Source organism: Mustela nigripes, chromosome 7 (genome assembly GCF_022355385.1).
Source record: "Mustela nigripes isolate SB6536 chromosome 7, MUSNIG.SB6536, whole genome shotgun sequence".
Classification (NCBI taxonomy): domain Eukaryota; kingdom Metazoa; phylum Chordata; class Mammalia; order Carnivora; family Mustelidae; genus Mustela; species Mustela nigripes.
Genome location: NC_081563.1, coordinates 95,372,882 through 95,400,511, shown reverse-complemented (window position 1 = coordinate 95,400,511; position 27,630 = coordinate 95,372,882). Strand labels below are relative to the sequence as shown.

Here is a 27,630-nt window from a genome sequence, read left to right as displayed (position 1 = left end):
TGCTTGTCTTAGGATGAAAAGAATACTTTATATAATGGCCAAATGAAGCAGTACTTCGTGTCTCCATCACACTCCCATCTTCCCTGCACTCAGTCCCCTCACCCAAAGAGAAAGAAAACACTTTGAATGTCATTTCGGGAAGAGGTATGCTGTGTCTCTTCCTCCCTTGCTTCGGTGGGGAGATGCAGGTCGGAGAGGTGTGGGTGCTAGAGGCAGACCACAGCAGGTGAGTGCCGATGACCTGTGGGCTTCTTCAGGGGCACACAGAGGAAGGGGAGTAAGCTATGGTCACTAGTGTTTGTTTCTCCTTTATTACTGAAGATGAAGTTTGGTTGTTTGAAATTTACCGTACACCTCCCACTTACCATCTTCCTGCCCTCTGTGGTGTGGGGGTAATGCTGGAGTGGAGGCAGTTCTTGTGCATATGGAGTCTTGCTGGGTGTAGTTAGTTTGGGAGTCCCAGCTGAGCGGCAATGGTTCTAGGGCTGCAGTGGAAGCTGTCTTTAGTGGAATTCAACACTGGTTCTCTTGTTCTTTATTGCTCCAAGTGAGCTTGTAGAGATAGTGGGTTTAGCCTCTAATTCTTTTCCTCAAAGTAGGGGGAAGGGATTTTTACTAGCTTTTCTGATACTAAGAACACAACCAGACCCAGTGCTGCGCCCAGAGTTGTGCAAAAGAAGGTGAAATGAATGGCTGGTTTTCACTCTCTGTATTGTTGCATTGTATTTGCTATCAGTAATTGGAGTTTTGATATTTTTTCCAGTATAGATGGGGAGCATTTATAACTTTTCACCCTTAATAGCATCACTCTACCTCAGATATTAATAAGAGAGAAGCATTTCCTGAAGAAAAACTAGAATTATGAATATAATAGGATTATAAACAATTCTGAGATGTTTGCTTCCATCTGTACCCCCCCCCCCACCATTTCCCCCCACTTCATTTTTCTTCCCCCACCTTCTTTGTTCTTCTGTTGGTGGAACTGCATATCTTAAAACTCTTTGCAGATGAAAATGAGTCTGAAGCCCATGCAAGCCTTCAGTGGAATCGCTTGGGCTGAATCCTAGACAGACTAGCACATTGAGGGCAGGTATCCAGCAGGATTAAGTCACAATCCTTTTGCTTTCTTTATGTAATGGTTAACACCCTATGTTAGGAGCAAATGCCACATAGCAAGACAGCAGAATTGTGGCTTTGCAATAACTGGTTTCCACAGCTCCTGCTTTATTTGTCCTTTGCTGTGTTTGTCAGGACTTCCTTCAGACGGTCCAGTGTGCAAACATACTTCCATGCTACTCCCCCCTTTTCATGCTGAGTGAAGGACTTCCTTCCACCAACCTCTCATATTCTTACTGCTTTTTAATCTTTTTTCCACAAGGACCACTTTACTGTTATTGAGTGGAGGAGGGACAAGAACAAACAAAATGAACAAGTAAAACAGATTCTTCTTAAATCCTTGGAATTTAAGTTCTTATTGAGGATTTTAAATACTTAGATGCTTCCATGGATTTTTTTTTTTCTTTTCAAAGAATGATTCCGACCATGAATGCAGCTCCTGGGTCACTGCAATAATTCTGAATGACTGATTTTAACTGGAAAAAAGAAACAAACCTAGTGTTAGGTCACATTCTCTGGAGAATGCTTCATTTTTAAAAGAACTGAGCCAGTAGAGACACCCAGCTCCAATCCCCAAAGCTGTCCTGAATTCCAGGTGGTGAGTAAAATCAGTGCCACTGCTTGTCCTGACCAGAATGTTAGGTCACTTTTTTATAACATCAGAGGTATATTTTAATGTATTATATTTATTATATTTAATGTATATTTTAAAATGGTATATGTATTTTACAAGAGAGGCATGTATATAATTGTTCTGACTTCACAGCAGTAGTCATACTTGTTTTTAGTAATGTCGACCGAGCCCTTGGTGGGAAGAACTCCTGGTGACAGCAGTGTTGTTACAGTATAGTGTGATCTGCTCCTTGATAAACCTTGAGGCCCCTGCGCAGGGACCACAGTAGAGGTCCTGATGGCCCATCGCTCCCTTTCCTCAATTGTCTCACATGTTCCCATCGGTGGGGAGTTAGCTCAGAAATCACTTCTCTGTTCTGTGCTCTATAATGGATACTGGGATAATAATCAAACATAGGGCCCAGGCCTTTCATTTCTATAGCCTATGGTGATACTTTGAATCATGTGTCTGCTTTGAATCATGAAATGTTTATGATCTCTGCAAATGGGAGATGGAAATAAATATCAACATCCAGTACTTTCTGGGGATTCTTAGAATGGATTGCTTGTGGTTAAAATTGGATTATAGCATGTTAATAATTTGGATTATACTACAAGTGTCTAAGTTAAAAGAAGCCATTTTCAATGGATGTTTTAACCTCTAAATTTACTATTTAAGAGTGTAGTTTTCTTTATGCCTTGAAACTTCTAGGTGAAAAACTTGGGATTGACGTAAGAGGATATACTGAATTACTCAATTCACCTTGGGGGAAGGGAAACTAGAGACATGTTTGTGGAAGTGTGAAGTTACATTCTGGTGTAACTTCTGTTGTGGCCCAGGTGCCCTAAGATTCCAGGAATCATTTAAGGGCAGGCAGTAGAAAGGTCATCAGGGCTACACATGTGGAAAATTCACACTAGCATGTAGTATTTATTGTTAGAAGGCAGGAGAGTTGTGAAGAGGTTTTTCTCTCCTTTCAGATTGATTTGTGCACTAGTGTGTTCACATGATTTGGACGAGTTGGTTTCTTTTTTCTATAAATCCAGGAGAGAGTTGTACAAACGTGTGTTATAAATTTTCTCTGGCTTGTTTTGTTTGAATGTGTAGTGTGGTGTCTGTTACAGAGTGACACCTAGAGTTTGATGTGCTTGTGACACAGGCCAGATTGGAAGGAGAGTCTGGCTTGAAGTCTGCATGCAGTGTACCAGCTGTTCTTGCAGATCTTGGGCATTTGCTGAGTGAACGTGGTGGTGTGGCCTGTCCTGAGTAGACTGCAGATATGTGACATTTTTGCCTTCTTTTTAAAAGATTTTATTTATTTATTTATTTATTTGGGAGAGAAAGGCAGAAAAGTAACATGAGGCAGATGAGGCAGAGGCAGGTAGGGAGGCAGAGGGACAAGCAGGCTTTCAGCTGAGCAGGGAGCCACATGAGGGTTCAATCTCAGGACCCCAGGATCATGATCTGAACTGAAGGCAGAGCCTTAACTGACTGCCCCTCTGCAACACTTTCTAATTGTGTTGAGACGAACATTTAAATCCTCTAAGTTTCTGGGATGGCAGGAACCACGAGGTGGCATCTCACTGAGCATGTGTTAATTCTCTACTCATTACTTAGTTGGAAACTCTCTGGAAGTGATTTGTTTGTTTTGTTTAAAAAAAAATAAAGAGGTGGAAAAAAGACCATTAACTGGGTGTGCTCATATCAAAATTGAAGAGACCTAAGAAATACAGTTTTTAACCAGAACGCAGAAGCATGTATGAAATGAAGAAAAGTATGGCAAGTTTGCTTGTGACTGACATTTCCCATGTAAGATCCTTGTGTGAAAAGAAGACTCCTCTTGAATTTGTTTTAGCAAGTGCTTTGTTCAGAGAAAAACCATATATTTTAGGTAGAATTATTTGCTACTAATTTGGGGATTTGTGAAGGTCTCTGGATTGTCACTCATTAAAAATAAAGACTCTAGCCATTCTGACTGGTGTGAGGTGGTATCTCACTGTGGTTTTGATTTATATTTCCCTAATGCCAAGTGATGTGGAGCACTTTTTCATGTGTCTGTTAGCCATTTGTATGTCTTCTTTGAAGAAGTGTCTGTTCATGTCTTCTACCCATTTTTTGACGTGACATCTGTTTTGTGTATGTTGAGTGTTATAGATCTTGGATATCAGCCCTTTGTCTGTAGTGTCACTTGTGAATATCTTCTCCCATTCCATGGGTTGCCTCTTTGTTTTGTTGACAGTTTCCTTTGCTGTGCAGAAGCTTTTGATCTTGACGAAGTCCCAAAAGTTCATTTTTACTTTTGTTTCCTTTGCCTTTGGAGACATATCTTGAAAGAAGTTGCTATGACTGGGCGCCTGGGTGGCTCAGTGGGTTAAGCTGCTGCCTTTGGCTCAGGTCATGATCTCAGGGTTCTTAGATCGAGTCCCGCGTCAGGCTCTCTGCTCAGCAGGGAGCCTGCTTCCTCCTCTCTCTCTCTGCCTCTCTTCCTACTTGTGATCTCTCTCTGTCAAATAAATAATTAAAAAAAAAAAAAAAAGAAGTTGCTGTGACGGAAGTCAAAGAGTTTATTGCCTATGTTCTCCTCTAGGATTCCGATGGATTCCTGTCTCATGTTGAGGTCTTTTATCCATTTTGAGTTTATCTTTGTGTATGATGTAAGAGAATGGTCGAGTTTCATTTTTCTACACATAGCTGTCCAATTTTCCCAGCAATTTATTGAAGATACTGTCTTTTTCCCACTGTGTATTTTTTCCTGCTTTGTTGAAGATTATTTGACTATAAAGTTGAGGGGTCTTCCTTTTGAGATCAGGAACACAACAAGGATGCCCACTCTCGCCACTCTTGTTCAACATAGTATTAGAAGTCTTAGCAACAGCAATCAGACAAGAAAGAGAAATAAAAGGTATTCAAATGGTCAATTAAGATGTCAAACTCTCTCTCTTTGCAGATGACATGATACTTTATATGAAAACCCAAAAGACTTTATATGGAATCCCTCCCCCCCAAAAAAAAACTACTAGAACACATACAGCAATTCAATATTGTGGCAGGATACAAAATTGATGTCAGAAGTCAGTTGCTTTCTCGTATACCAGCAATGAAAATACAGAAAGGGAAATTAGAGGATTGATTCCATTTACTATAGCACCAAGAACCATAAGATACCTGGGAATAAACCTAACCAAAGAGGTAAAGGATCTGTACTCAAAGAATTACAAAACACTCATGAAAAAAATTGAAGAAGACACAAAAAGATGGAAGACCATTCCATGCTCATGGGTCAAAAGAATAAACATTGTTAAAATGTCTATACTGCCTAGAGCAATCTATACTTTTTTTTTTTTTTAAAGATTTTATTTATTTATTTGACACAGAGAGAGAGATCACAAGTAGGCAGAGAGGCAGACAGAGGGGGAGGGGGAAGCAGGCTCACTGCAGAGTAGAGAGCCTGATGTGGGGCTCGATCCCAGGACCCCAGGACAACGACCTGAGCCAAAGGCAGAAGCTTAATGCACTGAGCCACCCAGGCACCCCTAGAGAAATCTATACTTTCAATACCATTCCAATAAAAATTCCACTGGCATTTTGTCAGGAACCAGAAGAGACCCCAAATTGCTAAGCAAATGTTGAAAAAGAAAAACAACACTGGGGGCATCACGTTGTCTGATTTTAAGCTTTACTACAAAGCTGTGATCACCAAGACAGCATGGTACTGGCACAAAAACAGACACATAGACCCGTGGAACAGAGTAGAGAGACCAGACATGGACATTATTAGTTCTTGATGTAGAATTCAGCGATTGATTAGCTGCATATGAAACCCAGTGTTCATCACATCATGTGCCCTTCTTAATGCCCATCACCCAGTTGCCCCATCCCCTCACCCCTGTCCCTTTCCATAATCCTCAGTTTGTTTCCCAGAGTCCAGTCTTTCATGGTTTGTTTCCTTCTCTGATTTCTTCCCATGCAGTTTTCTCTCCCTTCCCCTATCATCCTCTGTGCTACTAATAATTATTTTTAAATTAGCATAATACTCTTCAAAACTTTTTTTCTTGTAATTGTTCATATCAAGAGTAAAGCAGTACTTGATAAAAACTTTACCTTAATCCTATCTCTTTTGTACTTCCCACATTTCAGCTATTTTAAGTATTTTGTATCCAGATTGTTTTAGTATAATATTTTTAGAATGTTATTTCTCTTAGGTTAATCATTTTCAGAATTTACTCTGGTTTTTATAACCATAGTAACTCCTATTCTATAAGTATAGCTCACTGTTACAGTGGTTATGCCTCTGCACCTTTAATTTTGGATTAAGTTATCTCTGTATTTGCCTGAATATGAATTTGCTTCATATGTTGAGGAAGGGAGATAGGTGGCTGGTATAACTCCAACTCTAGAATATCTTTCTTTTACCTTCAAACAAATATATCTGACTATTTCTGAATCATTATCTTTTTTCCCTTAAAATTCTAAATTGTGTTAGCTAACTTTATGATGTACTGGATTCTTACATAAGCACCTGGTCTACTTCAGAATTTCTCTTCTCCATATAGGTGGTATTCCATTGCCCATCCTACTTGGCTTGGCCTACAGTGAGCCATTGGCCACAGTGTCTTCTGGAGCTTAATGTTTCAGAGAAAAAGACTATGGGCCTGATTTTTGTTTCTTCATATTCTGCTTTTATAGGGTTGTGTAGGATTTTTATTTAGATACAGAATTTACAACTTTAAGCATGCTCTATGTAGATATTTTTCTCTGTTCAACCTATCTAGTTCCAAGGAGGTCTTGTGACACACAGGGTTACAGTGGAGGACTCTGTGGTCGACTCTAGATTCGTGCTTTCCATGTTTCATGTCCATGTAATATTTTCTGATTTCCACCTGTTACTTATTTGTGCATCACCATTTTATTTTCCTAGACCTTAAAAAAGATTCATTGTCCTACTGAATCTTTTAAGAACATGACTCAGAAATTCTGGGGAGATGAACCATGAGAGACTATGGACTCTGGAAAACAATCTGAGGGTTTTGAAGGGGCGGGGGGTGGGAGGTCAGGGTACCAGGTGGTGGGTATTATAGAGGGCATGGATTGCATGGAGCACTGGGTGTGGTGCAAAAATAATGAATACTGTTATGCTGAAAATAAAAAAATAAATTAAAAAAATTACCCTATTTCAGCAAATCTCTTTCAGAAGGTGGAATCTCCATGTTTGTCTAGGACGCTTCCCTCCTTTCCTACATATTCTGGATATGTTCTGCTTTCATGGGAGGAGCACTACTCCCCCACCCCACCCCACCCCAACCAAACCCATGACTCCTTGCAATTCTATATGTGCTTTAGGAAGTAATTTCTGTAAGTGTTTTGGTTATAGATGGGACCCTTTACCCTTTCTGGATTTTAATTGCTTAATGTAGTTTTCAACATTTTAGTATTGGTTGACCCTAAAATATAGGAGGGAGAAATTAGGTGTCCCTCCATTTTTATTACATTCCATATTTCCTTTACGTGTCTTTGTCCTGTATTTTAGTCTCTCTTTTGAAATATTTTCCTTCATTCATTTTTACCTTAAATGAGAAAAGTATTGCCTCTCAAGTGATGATGTAATCAAGCATTAAGCTTTACTGTAATTTAGAAGCACAATTCCACATTCAGTTATCTTTATCATGTACCTACTTACCAGGTTCTGTGTTTCCACCATGTTAGAGTGTGGGCACCTTTCTTCAGCTGAGGCATTTCCTTGTGTGTCTGCCTATACATGTGAACTAAACTTAGAGGGGTGTGGTGAGAGGTATGGTTGAAGTGGGCCCTTCTGAAGAGGTAATGGTTCAGTTGGGTCTTAAAAACTGAAGAAGATGTAACAACATGGAGCTGTGCTTTCCTTGCTCAGGAACAGCATGACTAGTGATCAGATAGATAATGTACTCTTCTGGAAGGTGTTGCCATAAATGAAGAGAAGTACTTACTCCATTTTTAGCTAGAAACATAGTCATCCTACGTTTAACATGATGCAGGTCCTTCTGTTAGCTCATTTCTGTGAAATTTTAGGTTGTGAAACAAGTGTTGACACCCAGAGTTCAATGCAGGTATTTTGTCCAAACTGGAAGATGGAGTCATGGTTAGTAAGAGATGAAGAACAAGGTGCTCTCTCTGTCAGTCTTATTGGAAGCATCCATGTTTCCAGCCTCCTCCTGCTGTGAGTCTGCCTAAAACAAGACTGTCCATATGGCCAGATTCTCCTAGCATTCCCTTTAAACCCACTGCCCAGTTATCAGAATGTTTCTGACATTTTTTACTCAAAAGATCAAGTAACTATGACTTATTGTTCTTTTAAACCAAGCTCCCTATTTTTTCCCTAGTCAACACTTCATTTATCTCATACCCTGTGTCATGTGGCTAGTCAGGGAGAGTTGCACCCCGTGCTCCCTACTTCTGGATAGAACAAGTTTCTTTGGCCATTGTTTTGGTAGATTACCTCACATGAGTTAGGATATGATCTTGTCCTCATTCTTCATCATCCTACCTTTCTAAGTGGAATTGAAATCAAGTGTGAATCAACTGGGATATGTTGCAATCATCTGGTAATAATGTGGGGAAAAAAGGTTTCCTACACAAATTAGAGAAAGATCAGCAGTTTTAAAGTACACTGAGGCATCTTGTATAAAGTGCAGCTTATGTTTTGCAGTATTCCTGGTCATGCAGTAGGTTCTGAAGAAAAAAGCACTATGGATAATCAGTTAAAAGAATGACAGATTCCCTGATGTGCCGATCAGTAGTAATACCTAATTTCGATTTCAAGTGTGCTATAATGGATTACCATATAGATGCAGCTGAGCACTGAGCATTCAAGAGAGCCATGTGTTTCTCAGAACAGTAATATTTATTCACACTGTGTAGCTTTCTTGAAAAAAAATTTTATTTTACTCTCCAGTGGAAGTACAAACAAGATGTCAATCACTTATGTGGCATTCCCAGTAATGTAGCTTAGAATATCAGCTGCAGTGGAAATGCCATAATGTATTTGCCTCAGCAAGGGTAGGCTTCATGTGGGGCTTTCTGAAGGACAGGCTTAACATTTGACACAGATGGTCATGTGGGGCTTTACTTTTCTTGACTTCAGAGAGTTTAATGCGTACACAGTGGTCCTTGCAATATTTGGTACAAAAAGAAGCATCAGCATGGGTGATGTAGCCTTTGAGTTGTTGTATAAGAGTCTGTCCATTTGGGAATGTTTTAATAGCTCAGACTTTGGGCATGGTGTGTCATAGCCAAAGCTTACTGAGTTTATATTTTAGTGTCTTTAAAGTCCATCCATTTTATAAACCTGAAAACTTTTATCCAGAAGTGGTGATGATGATAGGCCTGACCTCAGAACAAGTTGGAGACTACTAGTGGTTACTAACAGCATCCACGTGTCTAGATATATACAGGTCATCTTGCTGTGTTCTTTAGTTTTCTTTATATTAAAAAGACATTTTTCTCTGTTGCATATTAAGAAAATAAACCCAAGTCAAGGAGACAGAGAAGTATTTTGGAATGCTGAGAAACATGATTCAGTGCGACACTAGTTTCCTGATTAAAGTTAAGGTCTGAAGAATAGTTGGCATGGCAAACATTCATCTAGTCCATATAAGATCTGTTCTGAATGTGTGGAGTGATTCTCTCAGCATCTTCTGTTCAATGTTTTAAAACCCAATGGCAGGATGGGATCAAAAGATGATCGCAGAATGCAGCTGGGGTGCCTGGTGCTCTTGGTGGAGAATGCATGAGAAAGTAGGATACTGAGTCACTGGTGTGCCGTTCACTCAGGAAGCGTGAACCCACAAGTCAAGAAAAGGACTGGAAAGACTCACCGGGCCTAGGGTTTTAAAAAGTGCCCACACATTTTAATGTATTTTAATGTAAATATTGTTACATAAATGACATGTTAAGAAAGACCAGGTCCACTTTATGTTAACACGAACAGAGGACCATAGCAAATATTAGGATACTTGCAATACTCAAAACAGTTGTCTGAGGAAAAAGCCTGCATAATTCTCCTGAGTATTTATTTGAGCACATGCTGTGTGCCAGTGATTCTCTTGGTGCTGAGGATGCTTCAGAGAAAAGACAGAAGTGTTCTTTTTCTTATGGGGCTGACTCTCTGGTGGAGGGAATACCGCCTTTAAATGAGCAAAGGTGAAGATGACTTCAGCAACAGGCAAGGGCGGGGAAGACGACAGAACATGTGGTAGAGAGAGCATCAGAGCAGTGGTGAGGTGGCCCAGAAAAAGTAGAAAGCAGGCCCAGAAAGGCTCCTGTGAAGAGTGGTGCCTGCCATGGGAGGGATGGTGAGGCGGCACCATGGGCACAAGGCTGAGGATGGAAAAGCCTCAAGGCAGAGCAAGGAGTCTGTGCCATTTTAAGCCCCCGCATCTAACAGAAATTTACCTCTCATGACTTTTCTCAGGAGATTTTCACAGTTCATGTTCACGGTTCTCAAAGGAGAACAAATGAAGTAAGACAAGGATATGTTACTGACCAGGGGAAAGTTAAGACAAGAAAATGAAAACAAAACAAAACCTCAGGCTGGCCCAGATAGAGGAGGCAGTTGATGAGCTTCCAGGAAATATGCTTATTCAAGAGATCTGGGTATACATGTTTTTCCTTCATCTTTCACAATGTTAGGCTGTTAGCTTGGATAAACCTACAACGGGGATTTGTTATGGTCAAATGTGTTATCAGTACCAAGAAGTATATTTTGATGAATTTTTGGATTTCTACATTTCTTAAAAAGGTGGTTGCAGAGAAAGTACAAAGAATCTTATGACCTGAGAGTAACTTGTCAAAACTTATTGCAGAGTGGGGGAAAAAAAGAAAAAAGTTCATTTTTTTAAAGTTGCTTTATTTGCCAAATACTCTTGTATATCATACATTCATTCCTTATTGTATCGTCCAATGTGTGGGATCAAGGGCATGGAATTCCTAATTGCAATCCTAAACTTATTTTAGCTACAAATTTCAAGAAATTCTTGACAGCAATTTCATTTTGTCATTCCTTATCCTCCTGGTCATTCATCTTTCTTCTTGATAATGGTCCTTGTCCAGAGACTAATAATGATGATAATGGAAGAGAAAGTAGAAGGTGAAAAGTAGAAACCTGGGGAATCTGGCCTATGAGAAATTATTCCTTTAATACAAACTTAAGCAATGGCTAAGATTTAATTATGAGAAAATGATCATTCTAGTTTTTCTTTTTTCTTTTGAGGAGGACTTAAACTTGGAACAGTGATGCTTTTAAGGCACTCGGGGAAGGAAAGTTGTTTGGGGCTAGTAAGACACTGTCGCATGTGCTACAGTGTCAAGTGTGCGTTTATGTTATTAGAAATAGCTTTTTTCTTTTCTTTTCTGAAACACACACACACACACACACACACAGAGTACTACTACGAAGTGTGTAGTTTATTTTGTCTGTGTATCTTAACAATTTTTTACATTTGTTTCATAGAAAATAAGGCAATTTCTACCTGCATAAATTTTCTTTCAGTGGTATTACCAGAGTATAGGTAAGAAAATTTAAAGATTTCTAAAATCATAGATTTTTTCCAGTTGACTTTTCAGTGATGTTTTATATAATTAGCACCATCAAGATTAGGTTACAACAAGGAATGGTAACAAGGGCATGCTGGTTAAATGTAAGATAAGTCACACCTGGGTTTTGGAGGAAAACAGAATATCTATCCTTGTGCCACAAGTGCTCCTTAAAAAGGATAGTTTATAGACCAACATCAACAGCTTCATAACTTGTTTGAAAATGCAGAATGTCAGGCCCCAGCCAGACCTACCAAATCAGTCTGCATTTTTAACAGGAGCTCCAGGGGATTCCTGTGCACCAAATTGTTTCAGAAATATTTGATCCGGAATATTTTTAAGTAACTTTTCTTTTTTTTTTTTTTTTCCCTTACAAAAATATCTTGGTCTCCAAGACTTTCTCACTGATGCAGAGTTCCTCTGTTTGAAAGTTTGGGGTGTGGCAGCAGGAGGGAACTTGAAATAAAGCCACATTAGCACTGCTGTCCTTTCTGTGCAGCCGTTGACACTTAACCATGTCTCCTCTCAATGTACTATTCATGGCACAACTCGTGTAATTTGTGCTATTGACTGTGACTCCTGCTTTCTGTTTAAAGAAACAGAAACTGTCTGGTTTGGTCTTTCCACCTTTGAAGACTGACAGTTCCCCCTGTTTTCCTCCTTGCCAGATGATCATATTGAGAAGAATGTAACCTCATAATGGGATCTTAACTCTCTAATTATTCATTCATTCAAATACCTATTGAGGAAGAAACAAAAATTCTGGGGCAGAAACAAAGAATATCTCACCATACTTGTATAAGCTGATTGCCAGGGTGGGGGATAAGTGAGAAAAAAAAATTACAGTATTGCCACTATGAAAAATGTACTAGTGGTAGCAATGAAGAAAGTTGAACAATTCTCTTCAGAGGACTTGACGAAGGCTTCAAGAGAGGTAATCTCTACCCGAGCCTTGATATAGAAGTGTGGAAAGGGTTTCCTAGATGGGAGATTGATCTGTGAAAGACCTGGGACCTGAAAGAACATGGCACGTTCAGTGGATATTTCAAAATTCAGAATCCCAAATTTCATTTAGTCCTACTTATGTGAAAAATACAACGGACCCTTCTATAAACAGAACCGTTTGGTGAAGTATATATAATAAACACATCTACTGAACTGAATGAGTAAATCATTACTTGAAGGTAAATGCCTTAGTCTTTAAATCTTTCAAATAATCCTTTAAATTATAGCATTATTGATAGCATTTCTGTTAATTGATATTTGATGTTGTGTATTTAAGGTAAAAACTTAAAAATCAAACAGTAAGTAAATCTGAAGAGGAATCGTAGAAACTTCTAATGCTCCATGGTGTTTCAGGAATGGATAAAAATGAGAATAAGTGCATTCAGAATTCTGTATTTGTGCTAGATATAATCCGTCCATTCTGCTTATGTCCTGTCTATGAAAAACATCCTCGTTTGCTACAGAGAGTACTGTAAAATGTCTGCAGATTAATAGGCTCCCCTCAGCTTGGATAACCTTACTGGGACTGGGTGTAGAAATTCATTTGCTATTTGTGCTGTGAGACTTGATGCATGTAGGAGGTAGTGTAGGGGATTACCTTAACTCTGGCTACTGTTACCACATGACTGGTTAAGAGTGCAGGTACAAGCAGCTTTTTTTTACCCAGTTTAATAGTGTCTGACCGAGAGCAGTGACTCTTGGATGGGGACTGCAGAGTGCTAGTCTCCTGAGCCAGCCTAAGAGCAGGTGCTGTTTATCTAGTCTGGTGTGTAGAAGAAGCTAGTTTATCTTGTGCATAGAACAAGCTGGCTGGATAACAGGGTCAGAGTCATGTTTCAGGATGTTGACGTTTGAGCATTTGCATATAAAATCATCCTTGTTTTGATGCTTTTATTCTTAGTACTTGAATCAGACTGGCTCCTTCCAGATGCATGTATCTTTGCCTGATTTTTCAATCTGGGTAGAAGTTGATGGTTAGACAAGTCAACATACCTTTTATGATGATCATCAGGTTAAGTGTCCTTTGGAATCAGAATTTTTCAGATTTTTAGAATGGTAGTGTGGAATTTGATGTTCAGCAAACATTAACCTGATGTGGATGAATATAATACACCCCAGGGGACTGGACAACACCCTATAACCAAGAGGAGTCTTATTTCTGTAGCCTAAGGGATGAATATTCAGCGCCAGTGGGATAACTGAAGCCAGAATAGTCTCAGGTTGGTTGGGTGTTGCCACCACAGGAGTTTAGATACAGTCAGGTCCTGCCCACTAGGAAATTCCACACAAAATGCTTTAGTTATCATAGCGCATTGGATTTTTAAATTGCCAAAAAGAGATTGTGGATTAGCAATTCTATCCATTTTCTTGACCTCACGTTCTTCCATTCTTCCCAGTTTTTTTAGATTTGTTAAAATGACATCCATGTGTTGGAGAGGATGTGGAGAAAGGGGAACCCTCTTACACTGTTGGTGGGAATGCAAGTTGTTGCAGCCTCTTTAGAGAACAGTGTGGAGATTCCTCAAGAAATTAAAAATAGAACTTCCCTATGACCCTGTCATTGCACTCCTGGGTATTTACCCCAAAGATGCAGATGTAGTGAAAAGAAGGGCCATCTGTACCCCAATGTTTATAGCAGCAATGGCCATGGTCACCAAACTGTGGAAAGAACTAAGATGCCCTTCAACGGATGAATGGATAAGGAAGATGTGGTCCATATACACTATGGAGTATTATGCCTCCATCAGAAAGGACGAATGCCCAACTTTTGTAGCAACATGGATGGGACTGGAAGAGATTATGCTGACAAGCAGAGAGAGTCAATTATCATAGGGTTTCACTTATTTGTGGAGCATAACAAAAAGCATGGAGGACATGGGGAGTTAGAGAGAAGGAGGTTGGGGTAAATTGGAAGGGGATGTGAATCATGAGAGACTATGGACTCTGAAAAACAATCTGAGGGGTTTGAAGTGGAGGGGGGGGTGGGAGGTTGGGGTACCAGGTGGTGGGTATTATAGAGGGCATGGACTGCATGGAGCACTGGGTGTGGTGAAAAAATAATGATACTGTTATGCTGAAAATAAATAAATGAAAAAAAAAATAGAATTCTCATCTATAAAAAAAATGGCATCTACATATCATCAGGGTCTTGACCAAGTTTTGCTATGGAAACTAAGAAACTATAAGGAAACAGCAGATTTCAAAGGGAAAGGAATGTGCCTTAAATATTACCATAGCTTCGGTATCTTCTTGACTTCCGTGAAACCTCTTGAGGCTAGGACAGGAAGCTTTTTGCTAGTCAGTTCCAGACATTCTAAGTATCTAATATTCCTTATTTTAGATCTTTTATATTCTAGCTATCTAATAGTTCTGATCTGATCTGAAGAACACTACTGTATAAATTTCTTGATTAAATGTCACTGTGGCTGATAGTGGCCAGGATGCTCTGGAATACTGGGTTAGAAACTTGAAGCTGGGTTGACACACCACTGATTCGGTATGCTTCTTCCCCACACTACAAATAATGTTCCTAAGTATAGAAATCTAAAATAAAAGCAACTGCTATATCCTGCAAGACTTAAAAGTTTTCAGACCTACTGGATAGCCAGGTTTTATACAGACACAGAAGAAGTTAATTTAAAACATCAAGTGGCAGTGTTTGAAGTCAGTTTCTTATCCTGCTGTCTTGTTTTGTCCAGAGCAAGGAGAGAGGTTCTGTTTCTCTCTAAACTCTTTTTAGAGGGAGAATATAGTCTATAAGTTTCTCTGTGCTTAAGGGTTTTAAGCCTGGCTGCTTGCTATATATAAGCCTCTGAATGTGGAAGCCTGTTGGGAGTTGTAGTGTTGTAACGTGAAATGAACACCCTTCATGATTCCAGGCATCTAGACATACAGCTTCAAGTGAGGTTTAGAGAATAAGACGAGGGAAGCGGCCAACAGAACACTCACCAGCCATGATGTCTGCAAACGTGCTACTCAGCTGTTCATAAATTCCCGTGACTAATTATGAATGGGGAGATTTTCTGAAAGTCAATTTTAGGCCAGCACATCCTGGGGGACAAGAATGGGCACTTGAAGTCTTATCTCTGTAATAATGAGAGCTGCCAGCATGTGAAGAGATGATAGGAGCGGCACATCAGTCAACCAAGGCTGTCTGGTGCAGGGGCAGGCTGTGGCCCCCTTCCATGTGCCCATGCCTCATCAGTGCAGATTCAAGTTCTCTGTGTCTGTTTGAAGAGGGTTTACTGCTCGTGAGCCTCTAGGAAGCAGAGGTCCTGTCCCATTCAGGGAACAGTGCTGTGCCTGTAGTGCAATAAATGTTTGCTGGGGGTGAAAGGATTTATTTTGTACCGGAGATGTTTAATATCAAAAATCTTCTAAATAAATAGCCCTTGGTTTTAAACGGTTGGGCTCAAATGGAAAATACACATAGTACCTCATATGGGGTGTTTATAGGAGTCATTTTTAATCTAGTTTGCTCCACCAGGTTCTTAATTATAATATAAAAGCCAGTGGATAATTAAGCTGCAGATTTGTTTATGACTTTTTAAGAGCATCCCTTGCTTTATACCTTGGGCTGCCCATTGGCCTGACAGTGCTTGGGATGTGAACACAGATTCTGAGTAGGCTCTTCTCAAAGTTTCTACAGCTCACTGGGCTCTAACTACTCTTGGAACCCTGAGCCCGACAGCCCTTCTTGGGTCACCCATAGTGAGGACACAGCACAAGCCCGTGTTCCTGAGGGAGCAGGGTCTCCTGTGCACTTTAAAGTAAGGGTCCCTCAGAGAAGCATCACATCCAGGCCGAACTATAGGGTCCCTGCCTTGGTGTCCACCAGGTGGTAGCTGGGCCTAATGCCCCTTTGATCCACTAGGTGTCTTCCCAGGGTCATCTCTGGGGTGCTTTCAAAATCATTGCCTTGCATTTCTTACCCTCCTTCCCACTTTGTCCCTGACCTCTGGAAATCCTCTTACTGGGCTACGTAACAACCCTAGAGCCTCAGCCTCTTGGACCCACCTCCTTGGTTCTTTGAAACCTGGCTTTTCTCTCAGGCTTGTTTCCCCCAGGTTTGTGGGAGTGAGATCATGGTCTGTCTTTTCTCCAAGGCCCATTCCAGACCTCATCTACCACCCTCTCTGTGGAAACCTCTCCCCTGACTAACTCTTGTCTGTCCTCATTACTGCCATGCCTCCTGATCTGCTTACTTGTCTTATTTATTTTATTTTATTTTATTTTATTTTTTTAATGGCTTAGTTGTTTCTGAGTCCTTTCCATTCTTGCCAAGTTACCCATCAGTAACTTGACCCTTCATCCTCCATGGTTTCCTGACTTCATCTTTTGCACCCTTGTCACCATACAGACCTTTATCTGAACACAACCTCTGTCCTCCTGATCTTTCACTTAGTTACTTCCAGACCACCTGCTCTGTGTTTTCCTTTTTAAAAAAGGAAGCTCCTTTTGGGGAGTATAACTGACATACAATAATTGTTATATGTAGATAATGTTCACTGTGAGAAGTTTTGACATAGGTGTCTACCTGTGAAATCATTATGACAATCAAGGTAGTGAACATAACCATCATTCCCAATGGTTTTCTTATGCCCTTTTCCCACCCCCTGCCTAGTCCCTAGGTCACCACCGATCTGCTTTTTGTCATTTAGATTAGTTTGATTTTCTGGAATCTTACAGAAATAGAAGAGTATACACTGCATGATTCTTTGTTTGGCTTCTTCCACGCTATTTAATTATTTTGAGATTCTTCTGTGTTAGCGCACCTATTAATAGTTCATTTCTGAGTAGTATAGCATTCCATTGTATAGGTACACCATAGTTTTGTCTATCCAGTCAGTTGTTGATGGGCATTTGGGTTGCTTCTAGTGTTTGGCTATAAACAAAGCTACTGTAAACATTTGTGTACAAGTCTTCATATGTGAAGGTGCTTTCCTGTCTCTTGAGAATGGGATGGCTGAATCGTGTAAAGTTCTATGTTTAATGTCCAGACTGCTTCCCGTAATGGTTGACATTCTCACCAGCAGTATGACAGTTGTAGTTACTTTACATTCTCACTAACACTTAGTATGATCAGTCCTTTCATTTCAGTAGTAGTGATATCTTACTGTGGTTTTAATTTGCATTTCACTCACGACTAATGATCTTGAACATCTTTCATGCGCTATTTGCCATCCGTACGTCTTTGGCAGTCTGTATGTTTGAATTGATTGACCATATTTTTTTTTTTAGTAATCATAATAGATATTTATTTAAAGCAATACATTTGCAGCTCAGATAGTTCTAAATTGTACATTTCAGCTTTATTCAACTTCTTAAAAATACGTGAGGGCAGATGCAATGACAGTTTTCAACTCCATGATTACTTCTTTGCCCATTCTTCTCTCTCTTTCCTTTCCTGAATAACTTCTTTCAGATACGGTTCAAGGTAGAATTTATCCTCCTTGTATTTCGTCCATTGCTCTTTAGGCAAGATCTGATGCCTCATGGTCAGGTCCAGTGCCCTCTTAATGCGAAACATCCTGTCATTATAAAGGTTCTCAGGTAGCCTTCTTATGGCTTCTTTCACATCATCATTCTCATGTATTGTATCATCTCGCATTAACCCCAGTTAATTGAACCCTGCAGCATTGTAGTACCATTTTCGAATACCTTCCAGCCACTGGCTTGATGCTGCAATGGCAGGCCTGCTTGCCATTTTGACCCGAGACCTCTGATTGACCATATTTTTAATTCAGTTGTTTGTTTCCTTAATATTGAATTTTCAAAGTTCTTTGTATATTCCAGATTTAAATGCTTTATCAGTCATGTGACTTGGAAATATTTTCTCCCCATCTCTGACTTGTCTTTTTCCCTTCTGTTCTTCAAAAAGGAAAAATTTTTAGTTTTTATAGAGCCTAGTGTATAATTTTTTTTATTATGGATTGTGCTTTTGGTGTCCTGTCTAAAGAATCTTTGCTTAAGCCAAAATCACAAAGATTTTCTGTCTTCCTTCTAAAAATTCTATAGTGCATATGCTTCACATTTAGGTCATTGATTCCTTCTGAGATTAATTTAAAATTCCTCCAGTGTACTATTGCTCCTGAGTGCTTAACATAGATACTGCATCCTCCCAGAAAGTTCTGTGCTCCTGATTGACTGGCAACTTTCAGCACACCTTGCAAGCCATGCACCCCAAAGTCTGTTTCTCTGTGTTCTTGTACCTTTCCTGGTAGTATACTACCTTTGCTTACTAATTGGTTTGAGACATGATACAGAGAGAGTTTCTTAAAATGGAAAGCCAGGTAAGAATCCATTTTATAATGTTAAAGTTAGATTAGAACTGTATTTGTGAACTAGTGGCCTTGAAAATATATCTAAAAGATTGTTACTTTGTCAAGAGAAATTGTCAAGCATTGCAGTTCTCACAATTGAAAATGAGATAAGCAAAGAAGATTTTGAAAATGCTGAATTTGTTCCATTAAAGCAGAAAAATAAAATTATAATGCATTCTGTGTTTTAAGCAAAAATATTTAAGCTAATAGTGAGTTTTAAAACTTTTTGATTGTTTGATATTGAGATGCTCTTTTTTCAAAGCTTAAATGTTCTTGAAAAAAATTAACCTTTAAAAATCCATAAAAACATATTTATAGTGGTACACATTTTTCCTTTTACCTTAGGCTCCAATAAGGCTCAGCTGAACACTGGTAATTATTTAAAACTTTAATAATGTTCACCATGGATTTATTTAGCATTAATTTTGCCTTTGAGAAGCCTATCATATTAAAATATTACTTATTTTAATTACTGAGATTTTGGTGCCCTCTTAAATCTTATGCAGACTGCTCACTCTACTTGCCCTAGACCCAGCTCTCCTGCCCCTGTCCTCTAGGGGCTGTTCAAGAAAGTGCTGCCCCACCAGTCCCTGGGCTCTGACTGGTCAAGGAGGAACAAGCCTGGCAATGAGCAACTGACATCCACAGTCCAGGCCACATTTGCCCACTTTAATGATATGGCCAACTGTGTCATACCACCTGCTTTGGCAAACCAAGCATGACGCCTGGGACAAGGCTGTGGTGGTGGAGCACTGAATCAAGGTAGCCAAGTTTTGCTATGAGAGGCCCAGCTGAGTTGCTCTCTTGAGCCTCCAGAATAGCTCTTCTCTCTCTATCATTTCTTAGGGTTGAAATCCCTGGTCTAAGATCTAGGGACCATGCAGTCCCTAGGCTCTTCCTCCTGGGGGCAGGCTGACCTTAACTTGCATGGTGCAATGGGAAAATCCTCCCTCTCCCCAGCAGTATTACTCTTTAGGGCTTACCTGTCCCCTTCTGCAGGTTCCTGGATACCTGCTTCATCTAAGAGGGGAGCTGTAAACTGAGGGGAGACTGAAGCTCTAGAGCAGATGGGGCTCCTGCTCTCCCCCTGACAGCTCCTTCTCTTCCTTCCCTGTCAGATCCTGGGGAACTACTCCTCCCTGCATGCCATCCTCGCAGCTCTGCAGAGTGTCTCCATTCACCACCTGAACAGGACATGGGAGAAAGTTTAAAGGTGAGGAGGCTTCTCTCCATGGAGAGACCAGGATAGGTGAGGGATCTCCCATAAGCCTTCCCTTTACCCCCTCAGTCAGCTTGGACCTCCTGGGAGGCCGCCAACCCTAACCAAAGGACCCAGGCTTGGGGCCAGTTCTCTCAGCCTCCTGGGGAATAGGCCAGGAGGCTCCTGCTTTACTAATCAATTTTCCTCATGTCCCACCCTGTGCTGAGCTGAATTCAACATTCTCACGTGTTCACTTGACAGCCACTGAACTCTCTGCCCATGGGTAACCAAAATCCCCCAAACAGAGTTGCTCAATTAATCCAGGAAGGGATGCCCAGGATGACCCCCAGGAGAACTCCCTCCTCTGTCCTACAGAGATCTTAGTGCTCAGAGGAGCCCAGAGAAAACCCTCATTTATGCATTTTGACATGTAGGGCTTCCCAAGGAAAAGGGCCTTGCACTCTCCCCTGTCCCATTATTCCTACACTGATCCTACCTTCTTTCCCTCTATTCAGGAAGAGCTTTCAAATTGTTAAAAATCTGTGGCTCGGTTGGTTGGGCAACTATCTTCGGCTCCGGTCAGGATCCTGGAGTCCCAGGATCAAGTCTCGAGTTGAGCTCCTGGCTCCATGGGGAGTCTGCTTCTTTCTCTGACCTTCTCACCTCTCATGCTTTCTTTCACTGTCTCTCTCTCAAATAAATAAATAAAATCTTAAAAAAAAAAAAAAGCTGTGTGCTCAAGACAACCCACACTGCAAGAAACTACTCATCAAGGTAGCATGTCTGCCTTATGTCTACCATCAAGGTAGCATGTCCACCTTATGTCTACCACTAAATGTGGTAGCTGATATTGTTGTTCTGGAAGGGCTCGAGGCATGCTTCTGGATAATGGAGCATCAATATCAGTGGGCTTAGGCCAGATGTATAGGGTCTGGAGGGTCTGACGTCAAAGACAGTGGGAGCAAGTGGACGTAGGGTATTCTGGCCTCAAGGAACTTGTCCTTGGCCCTACAGGAGTGGCCCTGGTAAGGAACCTGCAGAGAACCCTGAGGAGGCTGCCAAAGAGTTGAGTGTGCTTGAGGTATAGGGCCTCCAAGGTCAGAGGAGAGGGGCTCTGCCCTGAGAGCTGGAAGCCTCCAAATCAGGAAAGGTGAGAACTGCAACTCCAGCTCCACCTCCTGTTGCCACATTTCCTACATTTCTTATTTCCCAATGACCAGGAGGAGGGTCTAGAAAGCTGCATACAGAATGCATTTGTGGCCGTGGAGGGGCCCAGGGCTCCATACCCTGATTTTCACCAAGGAGGTCCTGGGGGCGATCAGTAGGAGTCTGATGTTCTGGTCTGGCAAGGAGAAAGGAAACTGAAGGCAAACTACTAAAGGTCCTTGCTGCTCCCCATGTGGGAAGCAGGGGTGGGCCAGGAGGCTGAAGCCTTTTCAGGGGAAGGTCCTTGTGGCACCAGAGTGCAGGGACTCATCCAACCCTGCCCCTCATGACACTGGGTGTCATACCTTATCCTGGCACTTTCCTCACTGACCTGGTGACATTGGATACTGCAGTGGAGGACTATCGGAGGTAGGGGAGCCTGAGAATTGTGGAGCAATTGAGGTTTGGGAGCAGAGAGCCCCCATACTGATCCCTGAGCTCTCTGTACTTGGCAAACCTCCTCTCGTTACAGCCTCACAGCTACCCCTGTGAGCTGGGATCTCTTACTCATCTCAGTGTTGAGGGAAAGGAGGCTGCACCTAGACTGGTGTCCAAGATTGGTGAAGCAGCAGAGCTTCCTGAAGGCAAAGCTGCATGAGGTCTGTCTGAATGGTCCGCAGGATCTCCCCCAGAGCTTGCCTGTGGGAGGAGAATGAAGGAAGGATGCTGCACATCAGCAACACTTGAGTAGCCCAGCAGCCCCTGCCTGCCTGAGGCTTCGGCTGCCCCTTCTGTCATCACAAGGGTTGTGCTGCAGTGTCCCTACCTGGAGCTGGTTCATCTTCCCCCACATCCTCCTTTCTCTGGAACCCAGGGCCTTGCCTAGACCCCAGCCCCATTGTCTGCATCTGAGTGGGCCCCTCCTGTGTCCTGGCCTAAGTGCAGCCTAAGAAGGGGTGGCTGTAAGGTGCTAGTACTAACCAGGGGACTCCTTCTGAGGGACATTGCTTGTCCACTTTCCAAGGGAATGAGATCAACTGCCAAAAAAAGAATAAGGTGAGCATATGTGGCACTTCCTGTAGGGAAGGGGAGGCAGTGGAATCAGAGATGTCTCTGGGAAGAACGTTCCTTGGCTCTACCTCCTCCCTCTCACATTTACTGGGATTGGTTGTCAAGCAAGAAGTACAAGACCCATCTAGTTAGTCAGTAGGGATGGAGAAAAGGCATGATGGAGAGTTTCCCAGAGGAGGGCCTATTTCTACTTGCCTCTGAGAAGAGGTTGGGACTGGATGAATTGCAGGCAGGAGGGTGGCCATGTGTGTCAAGACATGGGATGGGCCCTCTGTCCTGCTGCTCAGCCCTCACCAGGCCCTGCAGCTTCCCCACCCATGCTTTGTCTGCATCCTGTGTTTCTATCTTGGCCCACGAATACCGAGACCTCAGGGACATCATGCTGCTCCAGATGGCTGCTGAGAAGTATACCCTAGAGCCCCAGGATCCATTCAGGGCCTAGTTCCAACTGTGGAATGGCTCAGCGAGGATGATAGGCGAGGAGGAGCTGGGTGAGGGTCAGGGTGGACTCTTCCTGCCTCCAGGAATCCTTCTTCTGTGGCTCCCTGGGCAGCCCCCGGCCTTGTTGCTGGTGTGCCAGACTCCAGATGTGGGTAAACCCAGGAAGGGACTCCTGATGTGAAGTTGCTGGTCAGCTCACAGGTGTCCCTTTGTCCTTAGCTACATCCTGTCCTGCCAGCTGGAGCCCCGGTCCTAGCTGGCCAGCAGAACTCCAGCACCAGGAGAACTGGCCTCAGCCACCATCATGGCTAAACCTGTGTCACTAGTGGCTGTGCAAGGATTCTTCCTCAGCAGGTGGGGTACTTGTGGTGTGTGCATCCCATCTACTTAACACCTCTTCCTCCCACCTATTTCCTTATTTGGGGGGACAGTAGTTAATGGCATTGCATAGTTTTTCATAGGTTAAAATAGTATTATATTAAATTCCTTTTTTAAAAAACTTTTCTAGCTCAGGAGTGTGGTTTGGTTCTTTTACTTCCTTCAGTAATGGAAAAGATGCACAGACTGTCCTATTCATCCCTGAGCTAAGAGATCTTAGAGTCATCACCTATTCTATGTGGGAGGAAGCCAGCCCTCCTCACTAGCTACCAGAGGCACCCCCAAGTCCCATTTCCCAGAGGACAGGTTCATTTCACTGTACGCAATTTGGGCAAACAGCAGAGACAGCCCTCAGGACTCCTGAGATGGAGAGGTGGCAGGTACTTTCCCAGGAACAGCAGCAACAAGCACTGAACTGGTGAGGCTTTAACAGTTCCTTACACTCTCCAGAACTATGTCCTGCCCAGGAGAGGGGCTGCCTTTCTTTGCTCTAAAGCAAAGAGGACTATGCCTTGCTTCCTTTGTGACATGGGTTTTTGTTTGTGTGTTGGGGTTTTTGTTTATTTGGACCCAGTATTTAGAACTGACCATTTTCTAGTTCAGTCTCTGGAATTGCATCAAGACTAAGTGGGGAAAAACATGTAAAGAGATCCAATCCTGCCTGTGGAAGGGACAAAGCCAGAAGAAGACAGTGTGTAGGGGCGCCTGGGTGGTTCAGTGGGTTAAAGCCTCTGCCTTCGGCTCAGGTCATGATCTCAGGGTTCTGGGATCGAGCTCTGCATTGGGCTTTCTTGCTCAGCAGGGAGCCTGCTTCCTCCTCCCTCTCTCTCTGCCTGACTCTCTGCCTACTTGTAATTTCTGTCAAATAAATAAATAAAATCTTAAAAAAAAAAAAGAAGAAGAAGACAGTGTGTAAATGGATGAAGGGCAGTCCGGACTTTCCATCCTCAGTCTCCCTCTAGACTCTCCAGGTACACCCTTTACCAAGACTGGAATCCTCCTGGCATCTTTGTCCATGATCTCTGGATTCCTTTCCTTGCTTGTTTTGAGTGTGGGGGATAAAATGGGGAGGTGTCACTTGAAGACCACAGCTGGGCCTGGTTCCATTCACATCTTTGCTGACCTAGGAGCTAGGATTTCCATCACTCCTCCATTTCCTTAAGCAGTCCATTGGCAGAAATGCCCTCCAGGTGCCCATCCTCTTAGTAAGATCCATGGTAGCCACTGTTCCCTGGCTGGGGCATGAGGGAGAAGGGACTGGTTCTCTTTGGCCAGGATAATGGTCCATATCCTTGCTCAGAGAATCCCCACACTCCCCTTGCTGGCCATGAGGACTGTTGTTAGGTCCATGTTATTCTGATGTCTGTGGTCTCACTCACCAGTTTATACACTCAGTCTCAATTGACACAGTTACACTGATTTATCTGAAATGGAGAACTCCCGTGACCCCGTAGACCTAGGCACTGATTGAAAGGGAGCAGATGAGAACTATCAGGCAAATGGATGCCAAAACAATGCAAGGAATACTTCTAGCAGACAAATCAGACTATATATATATATATATATATATATATATATATATATATATATGTAGTCTTACTACATTACATTATGATGTAATGTCCTTCCTTGAGTCTTACTACATATATATATACATATATATATATGTAGTCTTACTACAAGGAAGGACATTACATCATAATAATGGAGACCACGCAATAAGATAGAACCATTTAAAATTTTAAATATTTAGACACCCAACATAGGAGAACCCGAATGCATATAACAGTTAATAACACATTTAAAGGAACTCTTTGACAGTGATACCATATGGTGGGGAATCTAACACCCCACTTCTATTCATGGAGACATGGTCGAAACTGAAAATCAACAAGGAATCAATGGCTTTGAGTGATATACTGGCTTGAACAGATAGAGACAGAGCATTCCACCCTAAAACAGCAGAATACTCCCTCTTTGCAAGGGCACATGGAACATCCTCCAGAACAGATCACAGGTTAGAACACAAAACAAGTCCCAACAAATTCAAAAAGATGGACATCATACTATGCATCTTTTTCTGACCACAATGCTATGGAACTAGAAATCAATCCCAAGAAAAAACCTGGAAAAATCATGAATCCATGGAGGTTAAAGAACATGCTACCGAATAAGAACTGGGTCAACCAAGAAGTCAAAGAGGAAGTCTAAAATTACATGGAAGCATAATGACAAGCCAAGGATGCCACAACTTAGAGATATAGCCACAGTGAATCTAAGAGGGCAGGTTCCAGCAATACAAGAAAAATCCCCAATAACATAAGCTGACACAAAAGGATCTAGCAAGAGAACAACATAGAGCTCCAGAGCAATCTCTCAGCCTTGGTGAGTTGGAGTTTCTGCTGTTGGGCCCATGCTTAGCTTCCATGGCTGCTCTAAGTCCCAGCCTGGAGGGTGTCCCTTTCTTCCATGACAGTTCCCACTGGGGCCACTGGGGAATCAACCCTTCAGGGGATTCTAGAATGACAGCAATGGCCAAAAAGGCCCAGGAATTAACTGCCACTTCCCCATTGATGTATCAAGGTGGCCGATTAGCTTTCCTCTTTGTGGAACATTCCACAGTGGTTTTTTGGGCGGATCCTCTCAGGCTCTGATCCCCTGCATATCTTGGAAAAATGCAGATTCTGACTAAGTAAGTCTGGAATGGACCTGAGAGTCTGCACTTCCAACATGCTCCCAGCTGATGTTGAGGCCCCTTGTCCAAAAACCCCACGGAGAAACAAGATGTCAGCAGACCAGTGGACAAAAGTTCATCTCTTTTGCCACTCAAAAGAGATTTATCAGCAACAATTTGGTAGCAACAAAGAGATGTTTTGATTGTCAGGAAGTGAAACAGCCAGGGCAGGGCTTTGTTCACACCTGGAGGCCTCTCCTCGTGTTCCCTTCTGGATTACATGGGAGTAGTGGGGAAGGAAACTCAGTTTGTTGAGTTTAAGCTAAATTGGGAGCTTGTGTTCCTTTCTGCTATTAGCCTGGTCACTTGCTAGGCTGCTTTCTCTGTGGCCTCTATGTAAGGCAGTTCTAAACACCAGTGCTTGCTTTCCCAGTCTGGGGGATACTTGAGAGAAAGGGAGGGAACACAAGTCAGTAACAGGAAAATGACAATGTTTGGTCATGAATGCTTAAAGGGGTTAAAGAGTATCTCTTGGACTGTATTCTCTTGGTCAGAAATCCATTAGCAACCACTCAGTTTATACACTGGTAGGTATATAGCAGGGGTGGGGATCCCTGGGAGCCACTGTGGACTGAACCTGGTGGTCTATGCACCACAACTCACCCTGACCAAGAAACTGAGGTAAGACTTAAAGCTAGTGTGTGTTACGTTAACATATGATTTGATTCAGGTGTGGCATTGAAGAAACAGAAACAAAGAACAAAGGGGAAAAAGACAATAAAAAAAAAAGCCTCAAATATAGAGAACAAACTGGAGGGATCCAGGTGGGGGGATGTTTGAAATAGGGGATAAAGGTTAAGAGTACACTTACTCTCACAAAACAAACTGAGGGTTGCTGGCGGGAGGGGGGTTGCGAGAAGGGGGGGATTATGGACATTGGGGAGGGTATGTGCTTTGGTGAGTGCTGTGAAGTGTGTAAACCTGGTGATTCACAGACCTGTACCCCTGGGGATAAAAATATATGTTTATAAAAAATAAAAAATTAAAAAAAAAAGAGTACACTTACTGTGATGAGCACTGTGTCACATACAGAACTCCTGAATCACTACTGTTCACCTGCAATGAAGATAACATCATATGTCAATTAGAATGTAATTTCAAAATAAAAAAATGATAGCATATTATGAGATCAAGGATTAGAATATGCTCTCGGAATTTTATAATCAGGTCTTATCAGGCAGCCTGAATGTAAATCTATATTAAAGATTAATGAAAATATCCAAAGACAAAAGTGAAGTTTGTGGATATGAAAAGGCCAGCCCTCACCTCTGTGTTCATAGAAAAGAGAACTTCCTATGATATTTGCCATTATAAAGCATTTCACTCAAGTCCTACTGGAGCTCCAGTCCTCTGCTTTTTCCATTCTATTTGGTTATGTGTCTTCATGAAGTAGTTGAAGTAAATATTTTTACCCCTTCTTTCATAGATTAAACCACATTTAGCTTTCTGTAGCCATTGAAGTGTGGAGCTGGAAAACCTTCTGGAAAAATAGTTAACATTTGTATCACTCATCATTTTACAGATAAAGAAACTGAGGCCAAGCAAGGGCACCTATGGAACAATAACCATGCTGAGGTTCTCCTGACACCTGCTTCAGGATCCTAACTCACTGAACAAGAGTGAAGAATCCCGTCCCGGGCGCCTGGGTGGCTCAGTGGGTTAAGCCGCTGCCTTCAGCTCAGGTCATGATCTCAGGGTCCTGGGATCGAGTCCCACATTGGGCTCTCTACTCAGCAGGGAGCCTGCTTCCCTCTCTCTCTCTCTCTCTGCCTGCCTCTCCATCTGCTTTTGATTTCTCTCTGTCAAATAAATAAATAAAAAATCTTAAAAAAAAAAAAAAAAGAATCCCGTCCCTTCAGGGCAAATGGACACCTCACTGGAATGGGTCATTTTTCGGGAAAAGTGAAATTCAGTCAAACATGGAATGGTATCAAAATAACATCATTTAAAGAAAATCCACTATGATACACTACACTGTTTCTTAGGTTCCATATAGGAATGAAGCCATATGATAATCGTAGAGGAAGGGAGGAAA

At 41.9% G+C, this 27,630-nt stretch overlaps 1 protein-coding gene and 1 long non-coding RNA gene across 3 annotated transcripts; one reads left to right on the top strand and one right to left on the bottom strand.

The window, feature by feature from the left end:
• Positions 1-27,630, top strand: LOC132022653 (uncharacterized). Of its 2 annotated transcripts, none has more exons than XR_009405663.1 (3): positions 1-226; positions 19,743-19,837; positions 27,118-27,630. It is a non-coding gene; the product is annotated as an uncharacterized LOC132022653 (long non-coding RNA). The 2 variants fall into 2 exon arrangements; XR_009405662.1 differs by lacking the exon at positions 1-226 and adding an exon at positions 1,526-1,714.
• LOC132022652 (cytochrome b-c1 complex subunit 7-like) lies at positions 17,532-18,020 on the bottom strand. The gene has a single exon (XM_059407892.1). It carries the CDS (start codon positions 17,910-17,912, stop codon positions 17,673-17,675), a length of 240 nt encoding a protein of 79 aa, XP_059263875.1. The 5' UTR covers positions 17,913-18,020; the 3' UTR covers positions 17,532-17,672.